The sequence below is a fragment of the Nothobranchius furzeri genome, chromosome 16 (assembly GCF_043380555.1).
Source record: "Nothobranchius furzeri strain GRZ-AD chromosome 16, NfurGRZ-RIMD1, whole genome shotgun sequence".
Taxonomy (NCBI): Eukaryota; Metazoa; Chordata; class Actinopteri; order Cyprinodontiformes; family Nothobranchiidae; genus Nothobranchius; species Nothobranchius furzeri.
In genome coordinates, this window is record NC_091756.1 from 268,076 (window position 1) to 284,424 (window position 16,349).

Below are 16,349 nucleotides of genomic sequence, written 5' to 3' on the forward strand. Positions count from 1 at the left end.
TCGGACCGTCGGGCTGGGCTGACCTGAGGGCCTACGGCTTCAGTGCAGGGCTCTACCCACAGTGCTGAACTAGTTCTGGTGGTATCTGATAACTCTGCCGTGGAGGTGGTTCTGAGAACGTGACTCAGAAACATTCAGCTCCTCCCTCCTTCTGCGTTTCCTTCATAAAACCACCAAGACTCCACGCTTTCCTTCAACTGACACTGGAAGTTCTTGGCACGCACACTTCTGCAACACACACACACACACACACACACACACGGTAACCACACTGCACCATGCCTTATCTGTTGGTGGACTTCAGCTCTGCTTTCAACACAATCCTCCCAGCCTTCCTCCAGGATGAACGGTCCCAGATGAACGTGCCTGACCTGATCTGCAGGTGGATCACTGACTTCCTGACTGACAGGAAGCTGCAGGTCAGGCTGGACCTGCAGACCATCAGCACCGGTTCTCCTCAGGGCTGTGTCCTCTCCCCTCTGATCTTCTCCCTGTACTCCAACAGCTGCACCTCCAACCACGAGTCTGTCAAGCTTATCAAGCTAACAGCCGACACCACCGGCATCGGCCTCATCTCTGACGGGGATGAGTCTGCCTACAGGAGGAGGAGGAGCGGCTGGTGTCCTGGTGCAGCCACAACAGCCTGGTGCTAAACACCCAGAAGACAGCGGAGGTTGCTGAACTTCCTGATGCAGCTGAAGAAATTCAACCCATCAGCAGAGTCGATGAGGCAGTTCTACACCGCAGTCATCGAGTCCCTCCTCACCTCTTCCATCACCGTGTGGTACGCTGGAGCTACCATCAGGGACATGAAGAAGCTGCAGCGTGTTGTACGCTCTACTGAGAAGATCACTGGCTGCTAACTCCCCTCCATACAGGACCTGTACACCTCCAAGTCACTGAGGTGTGCAGGTCAGATAACAGCTGACCTGTGTCATCTTGGACACGGTCTTGTTGACTTGCTCCCTTCTGGCAGGAGGCTCAGATCCATCTGGAACAGAACCTCTCACCACAATAACAGTTTCTTCTCTCTGCTGTCGGACTCAAGAACAACAATCGTAGACCTGCCCATTCCAGCTGCTTTGTTTCAGTCACATGACCCGGTGTTGTGTTAGCACCTGAACTGACCTGAACCTACACTGACTTGCATATATTAGTTATTTTCTAATTATTGTGAACCAGCTCACACTTCCAGCAATAAAACCCTTCTGATTCTGTCTAACTACACTGTTTGTCTTTGATGTCATCAGGAACAACGTTCAGATTCCTGCTGGAACCCGGGCATCTTCCTGAATGGAGTATGGATGAAAGCAGCTGAGTGCACGTCTTTATGTGTGAGTAGAAACCAGGGCCAGGGTTTGGGCTGATCTTAAATGTTTCTGACACGCTTGAATCATGTTGGAGGAGGGGCTGATATGCCACCTCTGAGCACCAATCCTCCTGTAACTCACTGCTCTGAACACACATCCTCACGTGTCTAATGGAGAAACCATTCAAACACCAAGGAACCTGAAAATGGTCCGATAATCCACATTATACAGAAAAGGAGATTACAGAACTTACATGGTCATCGTTGGGTAGGCATCACTTAAAATAAGTCAGAAATGTTTTATTAAAGATGGCTTTCCTTTTCTATCTGCTTGTCATTTTCTAAAACAACTGAAGAAAGAATTTTATTCAAAATATGAAGACTAACTAGTTACAGGGTTAGAAAACATCACTTCCGTACATTGGCTGTGAGAGAGAGTGTGTGTGTGTGTGTGTGTGTGTGTGTATGCGTGTGTGTGTGTGTATGCGTGTGTGTGTGTGTGTGTGTGTGTGTGTGTGTGTATGCGTGTGTGTGTGTGTATGCGTGTGTGTATGTGTGTGTGTGTGTGTGTGTGTGTGTGTGTGTGTGTGTGTGTGTGTGTGTGTGTGTGTGTGTGTGTGTGGCGGTTGTAGGGAAGAAACAACGTAAAACGTACACATCTGTTGCTCACCAGGATGACAATATTCTGAAAGCGAGCCCATGAGACATTTTTATGCTAGATACTGGGTCTCCGTGGTTTTGCTGGTGAAAACTTTGCCTGTTTTTCACCTTTTTCCCTGGCAATCACATGTTGCACCCCATAACTCAGCAACGATTTATCAACAGCTAGCATTTTTAAATCACGCTTGAAAACTCACTACTTCAACCTAGCTTATACCACGTAATTATGAACATCACTTTGATCAACATTGTTTAAAAATGGAATTCACAATTTAAACTTCCGTACTATTGAGGTTCTGCTTAAAATGTTTTTCTAATTTTTAATCTCCCTGTGTCTTATTGATTTTTAGCTGTTAGTTCTGGGGATTTTTGTTGTATTTCTTTTTAATCTTTGATCTGTGTTCGTCCGACATGATTGTATAACGCGGTTTAAATTCACTAACATTTTTAGTGTACAGCGCCTTGTTTGGCTGTAATGCCATGTTGAATGCGCTTTATAAATAAAATTGGATTGGATTGTTGTGTAATATCACAGATCAAATGAATAACAGATCAAATGAATAACAGATCAAATTAAGCAGCAGTTGTCTTTAAACATCTTTGGTATGTTCTTGCTGTGTCTAGTTTCTAATTCCATTTTTGGTTCTATTTTACTGTTGTCTGTAACAAGTATGGACTGGAGGACCGCCAACATGGCGACCACATCAGTGATGGCGACATGATCACGAGCCCTACTAGTTCATCAATCCTGTAAGACAAAAGCTATTTTTCTGAACTGAGGCTGTTCAGTGGAATTATTTATAACTTCAGCGCAGAAACGGCCTAAGGAAAGAAGATTCCCCACAGAACAACGATCAGCTGCTGGAAACGAGTGATGAGATGTGAAGACTCACCATGAGCTTCGCAGAGTTGGACCTGACTCCAGGCTTCTCGGAGGTCTCCAGCAGCACACTCCACCTCTACCCTGCGCCCTCCAGCTCCATGCACTGCTGCAGATCTGGGATCAGATTGGTGTCAGGGGATGGTCCTCCTCCAGCTCGGCCGCTTCAGGAGCTGTCATGGCTTTCGAGTCTCGGTGTCACCGGCTCCATCCGCACCTGAAGAACAACACAGATTCGAGCGGAGTCAGCGGGCGGGTGGCCATAGAAACGCTGTCAATGAACCCGAACGGGAGATTTCAACGGTAACTAATAATAAATATCCGTCCGGAGAGCAGGCTGCATCCGTTTTAATGGAGGGGAGAGCAGAGCTTTACCTGCAGAGATCCTCCTCGATCCAGGTCGGAGGAGATTGTGGCTCCGCTCCATTTACCTCCGAGGATGTGACGCAGGGGGGCGGGGAGGGCTGGAGGAAGGCTGCAGCTGATGATGGTGGTACAAAACAACGTTTCTGTTAGAAGAGATGATGCAGATGTTGTCTCGCGTTTATCCAGACCACTGATGGATGTGAAGTCGGACCATCAATGATTAGAAAACAAGACAGAAGGTTCAGCCCGGCCAAACAGCAACTTTTAGCTGATTCTTAATATGTGTAAAGAATGGGTCGTTTACATCTGAACCATAAAATGTGAGATTCCATAGCAATACACTCCAAAAAGAGATGTGTCAAAAATCAACACAGGTGGATGTGTTAACAGCATTTTGACACATGTTGTGTAGATTTTCGCACACATTGTGTAACTCTCCTATCAACTGACTGACACAGTAAAAGTGTTATCTTCCGTGCTTGGAGTTGTGGCAGGAGATTTCACAAATACAACCTGCTGAAACCCAAATTTGTATTAGTATTTTTGTATTTGTTTTATTCATATTATTTAAATTAGTTAAACCTCACTGACATGTATACAAATTTGCAAGATTAAATAGAAATTAAATAAGTCTTTACAAATGTAATTAAAAACAAAAGGTAATTTTTACAAATGTCTGGTGAAATCAAACAGAAAAGCTATGCGTAGTAAAAAAAATCTGCAAAAAATGACGAAGGTAAGATGACACATCTAAACATTTTCAAAGTTTAACGGCAGCTTTTAGTCATCCAATCATTAGGCTTCTTAAAAAAACGTACACAAGGGGGCCCACTATTAGTGGGCGTACATTGAAGCTCTTCATGATTGGCTGATGCGGAGGTCATCCTTCCAATAGCAGCTCGCTTAAGAGCTAAGACTAGACGAAATAGAACTACAACCTGGATCAATCAGAGTGCTTGCTACCATCTTCAAAAATGGAAACGAGTCATCAAGGAAGATTTATACTGTTCACACTACAGAACAGCAAATAACCCACATCTTGTCTGAGCGACCAGGTTTTGCAGTTCTGAAACATCATGCTGACTTCCAAGAGTTTGTTGATGTGGACAGTACAACAGACATCAGGAATTTTGACAAATTCCAGGTCTTTCTATCAAGTGTCGAAGCATTACCCCAAACAACTGCTGAAGAGCTCCATCAAATCCAGGTATAAGATTTTCATTTTATTTGTGTTATATTATTTTCTGAGCACTGGAAAAAATACCTGAAATCCTTATCTATATACTGTATATTGTCACATACACTTGGTAACAGTGAAATTAAATGGCAAGCGATTTTAAATTCCAGTGATGGCCTTCTGCCAGAATGTTTCTTTTTTAGAATTAGGAGGGTTGTGTCACATTCAGGCAGACTGTCGGATTTCAGTCACTCTGAATGAGAATCGATCATAAAAAGTAGGGGAGGATTCCTCCTGTTCACAAACCATCTTTGCTCTAGTGTGTTGGTCTAATGTCGTCAATTGACCAATCACAATCGAAGAGACGGCATGCTGCAGACGACGAGGCAGAGCGGCGTTCACAGTGATCAAGTGCTGTTGCTTTAACATCTCGCTGCAGTTTTGAGCTTAAAGTTTGTAAAATCAAACAAAGTCACCACAAAACAACAGTTTTCTGTTAAGGACTTTAGCAGATTTGCCATCATAGATTTTCCCAAGGTGTTTTTTTTTACGGGCGATACATTTTTTTTAAATCTAAAGTGGGTTTATCTTATATCAGAGCTGCTCTCATATGAGCATGTCTTCATCTGCTCTCATGCCACCCCTTCCCAATTTCTCAGGCTGAACAATAATATTTCATCTTTAATAGCACTATAGCCCTCACACTCCCTTACATCACCACTGAACAAGACTACATGTTTCTGCAGCAGGTTGTGGAGGTTCAGCTCAAAATAAAAGTTTACACTTTGGATTTATTTATGTATGTTACAAATATTTGCAATAATCAAGCAGTCCTAACTAATGTTTAGAATAAATCTAATTTCTTCTCATATCCCCTTTGCTGCCTTCAATCTAGCATCTTCCTGTGGTAAACGAACTGGGAAGTCTGCAGATACTATTACAAAGAAAAGCACCAAAAATACTTGAGAAACACAAAAAAACAGGCAGCCTTAAAACTGAGTCAAGGAAGCTCCTTGTCAAAGTTTGCATCAGTCACTTGGTGAAGAAGCATGGATTGTAAGTACATACTTTCATACATACATACATACTACGTATATAGAGTGTAAGTGTATACATAGATATGCATTTTTATTTCATTCATTCAATTCACTAATTTAGATTTTGATTTCTGTTATTCCATTCAACCCCTTAAGTTACCCAACGAGTGCTGAGAAGGTCACTTTAGCCAAGACCATCGTCGCCACTTTCCCATCCTTGAGAGTTCAGATTGAAGGAAAAGGAGAGGGATTTGTAAGTAGAATTTGCCTAAATCAAAAAAGTGTCTTCATTATTAGGGCTGGACGATATAGAAAAAAGCATATTGATTAAAAAAATCAGGTCAATATCAATAATTATTGAAAAATATTGATAAAAAATGATGAAAATATCTCAAGTGCAGCCCTTCCCATTTTATGCTATTCTCTAGCATTACCCAGCAGTGGCAGACAGCTGTGCTGCAGATCATGTGTAAAAATGACAACACTGGTGTGGTGTGTAGCTCTGAAGCTTTGTCCTAAACACTTTTTTTTTCCATTTATATTTTATTGAACATTCAGTAGTCATGTTACATGAGAACCTCTTTTCCAAATACATCCCCAAGTTTCTGCTTGAATAAGCATTTTCTGTGATTCGATATTTAAAACGGGAAAGAAAAAAATCTAAATATATAGGAAATGGGGGAACTTGGTCTTTAAGCTTTTATTATTGTCAGTAATCCAAACTAATGTTTTGCTGTTTGATTTTTTCATTCTTTTTCAACACAGGAGCATTTTTATGATCCATTATCACATTCTGGATTCCTGGAAATGAGACTGCGTAATATCCGTCGAAAGCTTGAAGCGGGTCAGCGTCGTTACTCAAAGCGCATGATAAGCTGTGATACTGGAATGCAATCAGAACAGGACCAGGGGGGGAGCAGTGCAACCAATGAGTGGATCACCCTCATGAAACGACTCAGGCCCTCTTCAGAGAACATCTCTTCAATTAAATCTGCTATGGAAAACACATACACAAGGCGTAGGTCATGGATATCAAAAAAGAATCCCACAATGGCTGAAATTTTAGAAGAATATCCACGCTTTCTGGACATGCCTAATCTGGTAGGCCTCATCATTTTCCTTCTTTAGTTGAAGCAAATGCCTGATGTGATTAATAACTGTTGATGTATAGTTTAAAACAACTTCTCTTTTTATTTAAGCTGGATATTGAGTTTGGAAGAATGACTGATGGCAAGACGGAGCTGTTTATCAGACGATGGGAAGTCAGCATAATTCCAAAACTGAAATCTTTGGCTACCATGGAAGGAGGGGATGTTTCATTGCTAACAGAGGGGATGGAAGACCAAACTGATGGTATGTGTTTTCTCCTTTGAAAGTGTCTGCTGTGTAACACTTATTAATGTATTAATCCTGAATATCTGCTGGTGTGTACAAAATTATCTTGTACAGCCCTTTCAAAATTCTGTCTGTTTTTAAGAGCTATTCCATTCAGAAACTGTTTTTTTGGTCACCAAGTTTCATTTGCAGGCAGAACGTGAAAATAGTCTTAACTCTTCTTTCCTGCATTAGCTGCAAATAGAAAATCTAATGGTCCATCCATCTGTCTAAATATGTCCATCCTTACATCTGTCCAAACAGACATGCCAGTCCATTTTTCTGTCCAAACATGCATCTGTCTGTTCATCCATCTTTCCCACTGCGTTGACCTGTCTACAAATATGCATCCAAAGTGCTAACTTGCTAAAAGCACTTCTCATCTTTTATATACATCCAAATGCGTCCATCACTTTGTCCATTTTTCCATCTTTTTAACAACGCATCTACCTGTCCATCCATCTGTCCAACCAGACGCTTACTAGGGTTGGGCATCGTTTGATTTTGAATGATTCCGATTCTGATTCAAATTCCTCATTTTGATTGCAGTTCCTATCGATTCCCGATTCCATCAAGACATGACATGTTTTACATGAGCTAGCTAACCACAGGTCCTACTTGATGAAATAATCTTAACTTCAACATGAATTTTAATTCTATGTACAATACCATCACCTTCATTTTGACAAAACAATGTTTTGGAGAGGAAAAAAAGAAAAAGACTTGCAGCACAACCAGTGTTGGCAATCTTTTGATTTTGAATATTGTCTTAATTTGTCCTTTCAATAAAATATAATAATTACACAATAAATTAGAAAGTTTAAAAATGCCAGAGAAAAACGTATTTTTCTGAGAAACTTCTCAAAATAACGTGTGGAACCCTTCCTCCTCCAATCTGCAATCTCCAGTGTCTGGGGCCTTCTGGTTTAAACCAGCCAATCAGCAAGCAGGTCATTAGCATATTAATTTCCTGTCCAAGTGGGAGGGTTAAATTGCTCTTTTCAGAGCAAGGCTGATTTAGGGGGTTAGAATGGCCTGTATCAATTTCTGAATGGTGAAAACTCCAGAAAGCTACTGTAAGAGTTGTGACTAATTTTAAATTTACCTAATTTAAAATGTTTAAATATATTTGTGTGCCTGTTCTATTTTTTCCCCAGATGAAAAGTGCTACACAATGCTGGTTGTTCTCACACATCTTCTGCCACCATTGCCTGGGAGTCGATGCAGCATTAAGTCTGCAATATCGTTCCTGGTTGATTTTGTACCGGTATGTATTCAATTCAATTAAAGTTTATTTATATAGCACCAAATTACGACAAGAGTCGTCTCAAGACACTTAACATGGTAAACATTCCAATACAGGTCAGTTCATTAAGTCAATCAGAAAAAAAGTTACCTATATAAGGAACCCAGCCATGGGTTGCTGCCTGGCGGCTGCCTTGCCCCTGAGTAGGTCTGGGTGGGTGCCTGGGGGCTCGGGGTGTGGGGGCGGCTGGTCCCTTGTGGGGATCTGGGAGGGGACTTGGGGATGGGGTCCTGACTCGTAAGCTGCCGGGAAGAAGACAGGAACAAGCGGCAGTGCATGGCCTAGGCTCAAGGGCCTCAGGTGGACCTTGGCTTCTCTGGAATAATAACAACTCTGTCTTATCACGGGGGAGGGGGATGTTCAGGAGAGGGAGGACCCAACCTCACCTGGATGTCTCATGTCTTAAATATTCTGGAAGTTGTGCAAATGCAGGGATGGGAGTAGCTATTCTGCTGGGTTGGTGCCCTCGGACTCCGTGGGGCTCTGCGATGCCGCTGCTTTGGGCCCTGGCGAGATGGGATGGGGTCTCCATGCCCTGGGGGGCATTTTGGGAATGGAGGTGCCTATTGGGGCCAGTGGGGGGAGCTGGCTCCCTGGAGGGCTTAGGCCAACCAGGCATTCCTCCCCATCCCCACACATTTTCTCCTCCTGCTCCTTCACATCATCACACAATCATGCACATAGGACCTTGGGGGGTGGACAAGTCAGGGGGTGCGGCTATGGATCCCATTTTCACATTCCTGTGGCAACCTGCCCTCCAATTTTATTTGCACTTTAAACACTTCCACCGACGACATTCCACGCAAACACGCACTTAGGGTCTTAGGAGTGAGCACTTTCAATGGCACTTGGCAGGGGGATCTTTTAGCCTCATCCCGAGTGCTGGTGCCCACGTCCAGTTTTAATCTGCACTTAGACACAGAGGGCTGTGGGGGGAAGTGGGCTTGTGTGGTTGCATCAGCTGGCGTAGGCCAGACGATGCCTGCACTGCCTGTTCACCACAGCCATAGAATACACCTCATCAACACCCACTAACACTGTATTGGAGCAGGTGGAAGAAGACTAGGGGTCTTAACACACCTCCGTCGCTTGGCTTGCCAGGGCTAGAGGCTATGAGGGGGAGCTGGTCATCATGTTGAGGTCTGGGGTGGTGGCATGCTTTGCTCGGCGTTGGGCGGGGGTGCCTGCTCATCATCACCCCCAGCAGAAAGGGGCAAACTCTGGGAATCGGTGTTTGTTGTAACCATTGTGCAGCAGTACCTGGACCAGAGTGAACAGGGTGTGCAGAGTTTCCCCCAGATAATGAGTTAAGCCTGGCGGCTTTTTTGGGGGGTCGCATGAACACGCTGCAGTGCATAGCCCGCAGCGCTCCTCCATGAGTACGGGGGTGGGGTTGGGGTGGTTGCACATGTTCTGCTGCTGTTTCTCACCAGTATCAGCTGATGGAGGGCTCTACAGTCTCCCTGGGGTCCCTGTGCTCTGGGACAGCTCCTGGATCTCTGGGACTTGGAGCTCCCTCCATCTCCTACACATCTTTGGGGGGCAGATCTGTGACCCCTCACACTCTCTATTGTATGCTCCTATAGAGAAACCTTACACTTACAAGCGCGTGTTCTTACACAGGTGCTCACATGGTGCTCTCATAAGTATGGACTTGGGTATTTTCAACACGTCTTAAGGCTGTGGTTGGCACTAAATGCACTGATTTATTATCGTGTGATTGTTCAGTAAAACAATGTTGATTTTATATTTCCTCATCAGGTTGACGCAGTGATAGCTTGATCTTGTATTGTTGTGTGTTTTTTTCTCTTTCTGCAGGTTATTGATTGCTTATTCTTGTGGGACCCCCTCCCCCCTTGTTTCTTCCTTTCTCTTTCACCTCTGTCTCCGTGTCTGGTCAAAACTATAAAGCATTCAAAAAACAATAACAATAAAGTTTTAAGTATCAGGTGTGACATTAAAGCAGAAGCTTTGATGCTCCACCTGAGAGTAAATCTGTAGGGCTTGTCACCAGCTTTAGACATTAATTCTGTTTGCTTCACAGCCAAACAGAACACAGGGGGGAAAATAAGGATATTCCTTTTGATCTCACAAAATTCATATATTATTCTATCTTGCAGGCTGGGACCAGCATTGTGTCCCTCTGCAGCAACTCTGAGGTGGCACAAGGTACCCAACCACAGTTGATTTGCATCGGCAATTTGAAGAGTGCAACTTGCCAGTACATTATTGTTGCAAGCAATGACGGTGTGACCATTCCAGTAAATGATGGCCTGACATGTGCATTGGACAAGCTGTTCAAGCTCTACTGGGTTTGCAACTTGGCCTATCCACCCCAGCTCAGCTCTGTGTTCACTTTCTTCGAATACATCTACGAAGTTACCATCTCAACCAACCGGAAAGCCAAGGTACTGGAACTGATCTCCAAGCTTCAAGCTGCACAGTAAAGCACTATCATGTACACATGTCCAAAGTGTAAACAATATCGACACAAGTCAAGAAAGTAATTTGGCATCTGCGTGAAGTTCATGCCTTATCAGATGGACAGGGTTTCACTATAATTTGCAGCCAAGAAGGCTGCCCTCGGACATATCAGAACTTCAATTCTTTTTCTAGACATCTTCAGCGGGACCACCAACCCACAACATTAATGGACACTGTGCCATTTCAGGCTCATGACAGCAGATCATCTGCCACATCTGAAACTAACACTTATAATATTGAGGAAACATCAAACGTTTCAACTGTACCATTAACACCTACTCTTTCCAGTGATTGTGTTGCTTCCTTTGTAGCAAAAATGTACTCTTCTTCAAACACAACTTTGATGGATGTAGCAAGAAGCATTACTTGCACACAAGAAGTACTTGAAAGAACAATTGACAGTCTCCAACAATCGACAACTACATTGCTGAATAACTTCCAAGTACCACTTCATAGTGAGTCTGTCCAGTCATTAATGAGTGAATTTGAGAGTGCTAAACATATGTTTAAAGATGTTGACACACCTTTTAAAATGAATAAGTATTTCTTAGAAAATTTTGATCTCGTGAAGCCAAAATAAATATTTCTTGGTCATAGGGCAGACACAGCAAGAAAACAGGGACAAATGAAACAAGTGTTGGCAGCTGACACATGTCAATACATTTCAGTAATTTATACTAATACATTTTTATTCAGTAATGTCCAGATGCAGAAAGAATACTTGCAAAGTAACAAACAATTTGATGGTAAAATGCACAACTACTGTGATGGGTCACACTTTTCCTCTCACCCATTGTTTAGCAGATGTCCTCAAGCTCTTCAAATACAGTTGTATTTTGATGACTTAGAAACTGTAAACCCCTTGGGCTCCAAAACTTAATTTCATAAAATGGGTGCTGTTTATTTTGCCTTAAAGAATCTGCCACCAAAACATAATTCGTCCCTCTCACATATTCATTTATGTCTTCTTTTTAATTCTATGGACAGAGAGAAATATGGGTTTGGTAAGATTTTGGAACCACTGCTTGATGACATCAAACTTCTTGAAAGATCAGGTGTACAGGTAGAGAACCAAGGAGACAGTTATCAGCTCTATGGAACTATCTGTGTTTTGACTGCAGACAATTTGGCCGTCCATTCACTATGTGGGTATGTTGAGAGCTTTTCTGCAAACAAGTTCTGCCACTTCTGCCTTGTTGAAAAAAATCTTGCGCAGACTGTTTTTGATGGGGATGAGCTTGAGAAACGCACTAGAGAAAATTATCAGCAGCATGTCTGGCATAATGATCCTAGCTCAACTGGAGTTAAAGAAGACTCCTGTTTGAATAAACTGCAGTATTTCCATGTGACAGAACGCATGTGTCGACATTATGCACGATATTCTCGAAGGTGTAGCCCCTTTAGAGGTGAGATTAATGTTACACCACTTCATTTATGAAGAAAAGATATTTTCTCTTGAACTGGTTAATCATAGAATCACCAGTTTTGATTATGGATATGGAAATGAAAAAATAAGCCAAGTGTTATTCTCAATCTGAGAACTTCTGACAATGCAATTAAACAAACAGCATCACAAATGTGGTGCCTTTTGCAGGTGTTGCCCTTTTTAATCGGTAATCTTGTTGACAGGAAAAGTCAACATTGGCATTTGTTTATCCTGCTGAGGGAAATATGTAGCATTGTCTTTGCACCAACTGTCACACTAGGGCTTGCTGTATTTCTGAAACAGCTCATTATAGAGCACCATGTATTATTCAAAAAAATCTGACAGAAATTAGATTCTGGCAAGATGGTGCCGAGTATGGCTGCCTCGTCGCGAGCTCCACCAAGCAACAGCTGTTTTTTGTGTTTACTACTTTTTCTTTTTCTTTATTTTTTCACCAGTAGCACATGTATCCTTGTGTACGACCGACAAACCTCACTGGACATAAAAGACGGATTTTCTCATTACTTTCCGGAGTCCAGGGTTTTCATCACGGACCCGTTGTTTGCAGATCCCCCATTCATCTCACCTGAGACGCCTTTGTTATGGGCCCGTGGAGGCCGCAAGCGCCGACGCAGAGGGAGAAGATCTGGCGTTCTGGTTCGACTGAGACGACGCACTAACAGACCACCATTACCCAGTTTACTACTGGCTAATGTGCAGTCCCTGGAGAACAAGCTGTGCGAGCTTCGGGCTCGGATCTCATTCCAGCGAGAGATGCGGGACTGCAGCGCAATCTGTCTCATAGAAACCTGGCTATCGGACAAAGTACCGGACACCGCAGTAAAACTGCCGGGGTTCACCGTGCACCCCGCGGACAGGTCACAGGAGCTTACAGGGAAAAGCAGAGGCGGCGGTGTGTGTTTCATGATCAACAACACCTGGTGTGATTATGCGAACGTGCACCCGGTCAAATCCTTCTGCTCTCCAGACCTGGAGTACCTGATGATTAAGTGCCGGCCATTCTGGCTACCGAGAGAATTCACAGCGGTGATTATTACGGCTGTTTACATTCCCCCACAAGTCGACACTGACCGAGCACTCAGAGAACTGTGCAGCGCGATCAGCAATGAGGAAACCGCACACCCAGAGGCGGCGTTTATTACAACCGGGGACTTTAATAAGGCTAACCTGAAGAAAGTCTCATCAAAACTACACCAACACATCCATTTCAATACACGTGGAGACCGGCTACTCGACCACTGCTACACCTCTTTCCGAGATGCGTACAAAGCCCTCCCCCGCGCCCCATTCGGCCAATCAGATCACCACTCCATCCTGCTTATACCTGCCTACAGACAGAAGCTGAAACGGGAAGCTCCAACCCTGAGGGCGGTGCATCGTTGGTCGGACCAATCGGAGTCTGCGCTGAAGGATTGTTTTGATCGGGCGGACTGGGAAATGTTTCACGCAGCTGCTAGAGACATTGATGAGTACACAGACTTAGTCTGCGGATTTATCAGGAAATGCGTAGAAGATGTTGTCCCATCCAGAACAGTTAAATCCTTCCCAAATCAAAAACCATGGATTAATGGAGATGTGCGAACGGCGCTGGCGGCACGGAGCACTGCCTTTGCCTCCGCGAACACATCAGACTACAAACACGCACATTACCAACTCCGGAAGACGATCAAAGCAGCCAAACGTGAGTACAGAGACATGGTGGAGCAACAGTTTGACAACCCCCGGAGTATGTGGCAGGGACTAACAACAATCACAGACTTTAGAGGGAGAACCAGCACACTGCAGACCACGGCCTCTCTGTGTGAGGATCTAAACGCATTCTATGCCAGATTCGACACAGCGAACACCATGAGACCGGACAGTGAGCGCACTGCGGATGACGTCAGCGCGCACACTGTGTCTGAAGAGGATGTGCGGAGGTGCTTCAGGAGGGTGAACGCACGCAAAGCTACTGGTCCGGACGGGATTCCCGGCCGCGTCCTCAGGTCATGCGCGGGTCAGCTGGCTGGAGTGTTTACACACATCTTCAACCTTTCCCTCTCTCTGTCTGTAGTCCCAGCCTGCTTCAAAATGGCCATCATTGTCCCTGTACCCAAATCCTCCACCATCTCCACATTGAATGACTGGCGACCTGTAGCCCTGACCCCCATCGTGAGCAAATGCTTCGAGAAGTTGGTCAGGGACTTCATCTGCTCTGCACTGCCCGATTCACTGGACCCTCTACAGTTTGCATACCGCCACAACAGGTCCACTGATGAGGCCATAGCTCTGACACTCCATGCTGCCCTTTCACACCTGGAGAAGAGAGACACGTATGTGAGAATGCTGTTTGTAGATTACAGATCAGCATTCAACACCATTGTTCCCTCGAAGCTGGACAGGAAACTGCAGGATCTAGGACTGAGCAGCTCCCTCTGCAGCTGGATCCTTAACTTTCTGTCTGACAGATGCCAGGTGGTCAGACTGGGCAGCACCACCTCATCCCCCGTCACACTGAACACTGGTGCTCCACAGGGGTGTGCGCTGAGCCCTCTCCTGTACTCACTCTACACCCACGACTGCACGGCCACGAGAAACTCCAACATCATTGTGAAGTATGCGGACGACACCACAGTGGTGGGTCTCATCACCAACGACGATGAGACGGCCTACAGGGAGGAGATCAGCGCCCTGACCCACTGGTGTCTCACCCTCAACGTCACAAAGACAAAGGAGATGATAGTGGACTTCCGGAGGTGCAGAGAAATACACACCCCCATCACCATCAACAGCGACGCTGTGGAGAGGGTGAGAAGCTTCCGTTTCCTTGGAGTTCACCTGACTGAGGATCTTACGTGGTCAGTGCACACGGAAAATACAGTGAAGAAGGCACAGCAGCGCCTCTTCTTTCTCAGGAGACTGAAAAGATTTGGCATGAGCCACCGCATCCTCAGGACCTTCTATCGCTGTGCCATTGAGAGCATCCTCACAGGATGCATCTCCGCCTGGTATGGCAACAGCACCGCTTACAACCGCAAAGCTCTCCAGAGAGTAGTGTGGTGTGCAGAAAGGATTACTGGAGGTGAGCTTCCCTCCCTCCAGGACATCTACAGGAAGCGGTGCCTGAGGAAAGCGGGGAGGATCATCAAGGACTCAAGTCACCCCAGACATTAACTGTTCAGACTACTTCCATCAGGAAGGAGGTTCTGCAGCATCTGGTCCAGAACCAGCAGACTGAGAGACAGCTTTTTCCATCAGGCCATCAGACTGCTGAACACCTCACAGACACCTCACCCTCACTACTGAAACTCCAACATTACACACTCTATACTGTACATTAATGCCACTGTTTTGCACATACCAACCTCTGTACATATCTCTTATTTTATTGTTTACTTTATTTATTTGTTAAATATGTATGTACGCATTATACACACACTCACATGCACACACGTAGAAAAATAAAAAATAAAATGCTTAGCACACACATTTAGGAATGTATATACCTGACATACTATACATATTATTACTTAGATCAGCCATTTTTATATTTTGCTTGTTTTTACGTTATTGTATTTTGCACAACTGTTGCTGTGAAGCTCGCACACAAGAATTTCACTCACATGTACTGTACCAGTGTACTTGCACATGTGACGTGACAATAAAAGCGATTTGATTTGATTTGATTCCTAAACACCACTTTATGATTCACTATCCAAGGATGATTGTTATGTTTGGACCCATTTCTCAACTATGGTGTATGAGATTTGAGGCAAAACACAATCCATTAAAAAGACATGCCCATGTGGTTGGCAACTTTAAAAATATTTCTAAAACACTGAGCTATAAGCATCAGGTTCAGCAGATGTATAGTTTCAAGTTAAGTGACCCTTTTTCTCAGAAAATAGATGTCACTAACACATATCTTGTTACAATCAGCTCTTTGGAGAAAGCAGAAGTAATACTGGACAATCTCAGAACAATACACCATGACTTGACTTTGAACAGCAGTGTTTATGTTACTCACACTGTTGGTGTGCTTGGGCAAACTTACAAAACAGGCACTGTACTGACACTTAAAGTAAACAATAAAGGACACCCTTTGTTTGGCGAGATCATCTGTATCATGCCACAGACCGATACAGGATCAGTTATGATATTTGTGAAAATCATAACAGTAAAGTACTTTGATGAACATTTTTATGCGTTTGCTGTAAAAGAAACAAACTACTATGAAATGATCAGCATGGCTGATTTGGCACATTATAAGCCTTTAGGCATAATAGCTTTTAAAACAGATGAAATGTATTTGAGCCCAAGATACAAAATG

At 44.0% G+C, this 16,349-nt stretch overlaps 2 protein-coding genes across 2 annotated transcripts in view; one reads left to right on the forward strand and one right to left on the reverse strand.

Annotated features, from left to right (window-relative positions):
* The window catches only part of adgra1a (adhesion G protein-coupled receptor A1a), a 60,716-nt gene extending 57,272 nt beyond the window's left edge, over window positions 1-3,444 (reverse strand). The window contains exons 1-2 of the mRNA XM_070545321.1: window positions 3,225-3,444; window positions 2,863-3,066 (exon numbers count right to left, since the gene is read on the reverse strand). Of these exons, the coding sequence (XP_070401422.1) occupies window positions 2,863-2,865 (3 nt within the window). The 5' untranslated portion in view covers window positions 2,866-3,066; window positions 3,225-3,444. The remainder of the gene's footprint in view (window positions 1-2,862; window positions 3,067-3,224) is intronic.
* On the forward strand, window positions 3,201-10,556 carry LOC107372812 (uncharacterized). Its single transcript, XM_070545469.1, has 8 exons — window positions 3,201-3,342; window positions 4,124-4,422; window positions 5,288-5,448; window positions 5,586-5,682; window positions 6,195-6,530; window positions 6,629-6,782; window positions 7,961-8,070; window positions 10,230-10,556. The coding sequence occupies exons 1-8, from the start codon at window positions 3,201-3,203 to the stop codon at window positions 10,554-10,556; spliced, it is 1,626 nt and encodes a 541-aa protein (XP_070401570.1).
* The last annotated feature ends 5,793 nt before the right edge of the window (window positions 10,557-16,349 follow it).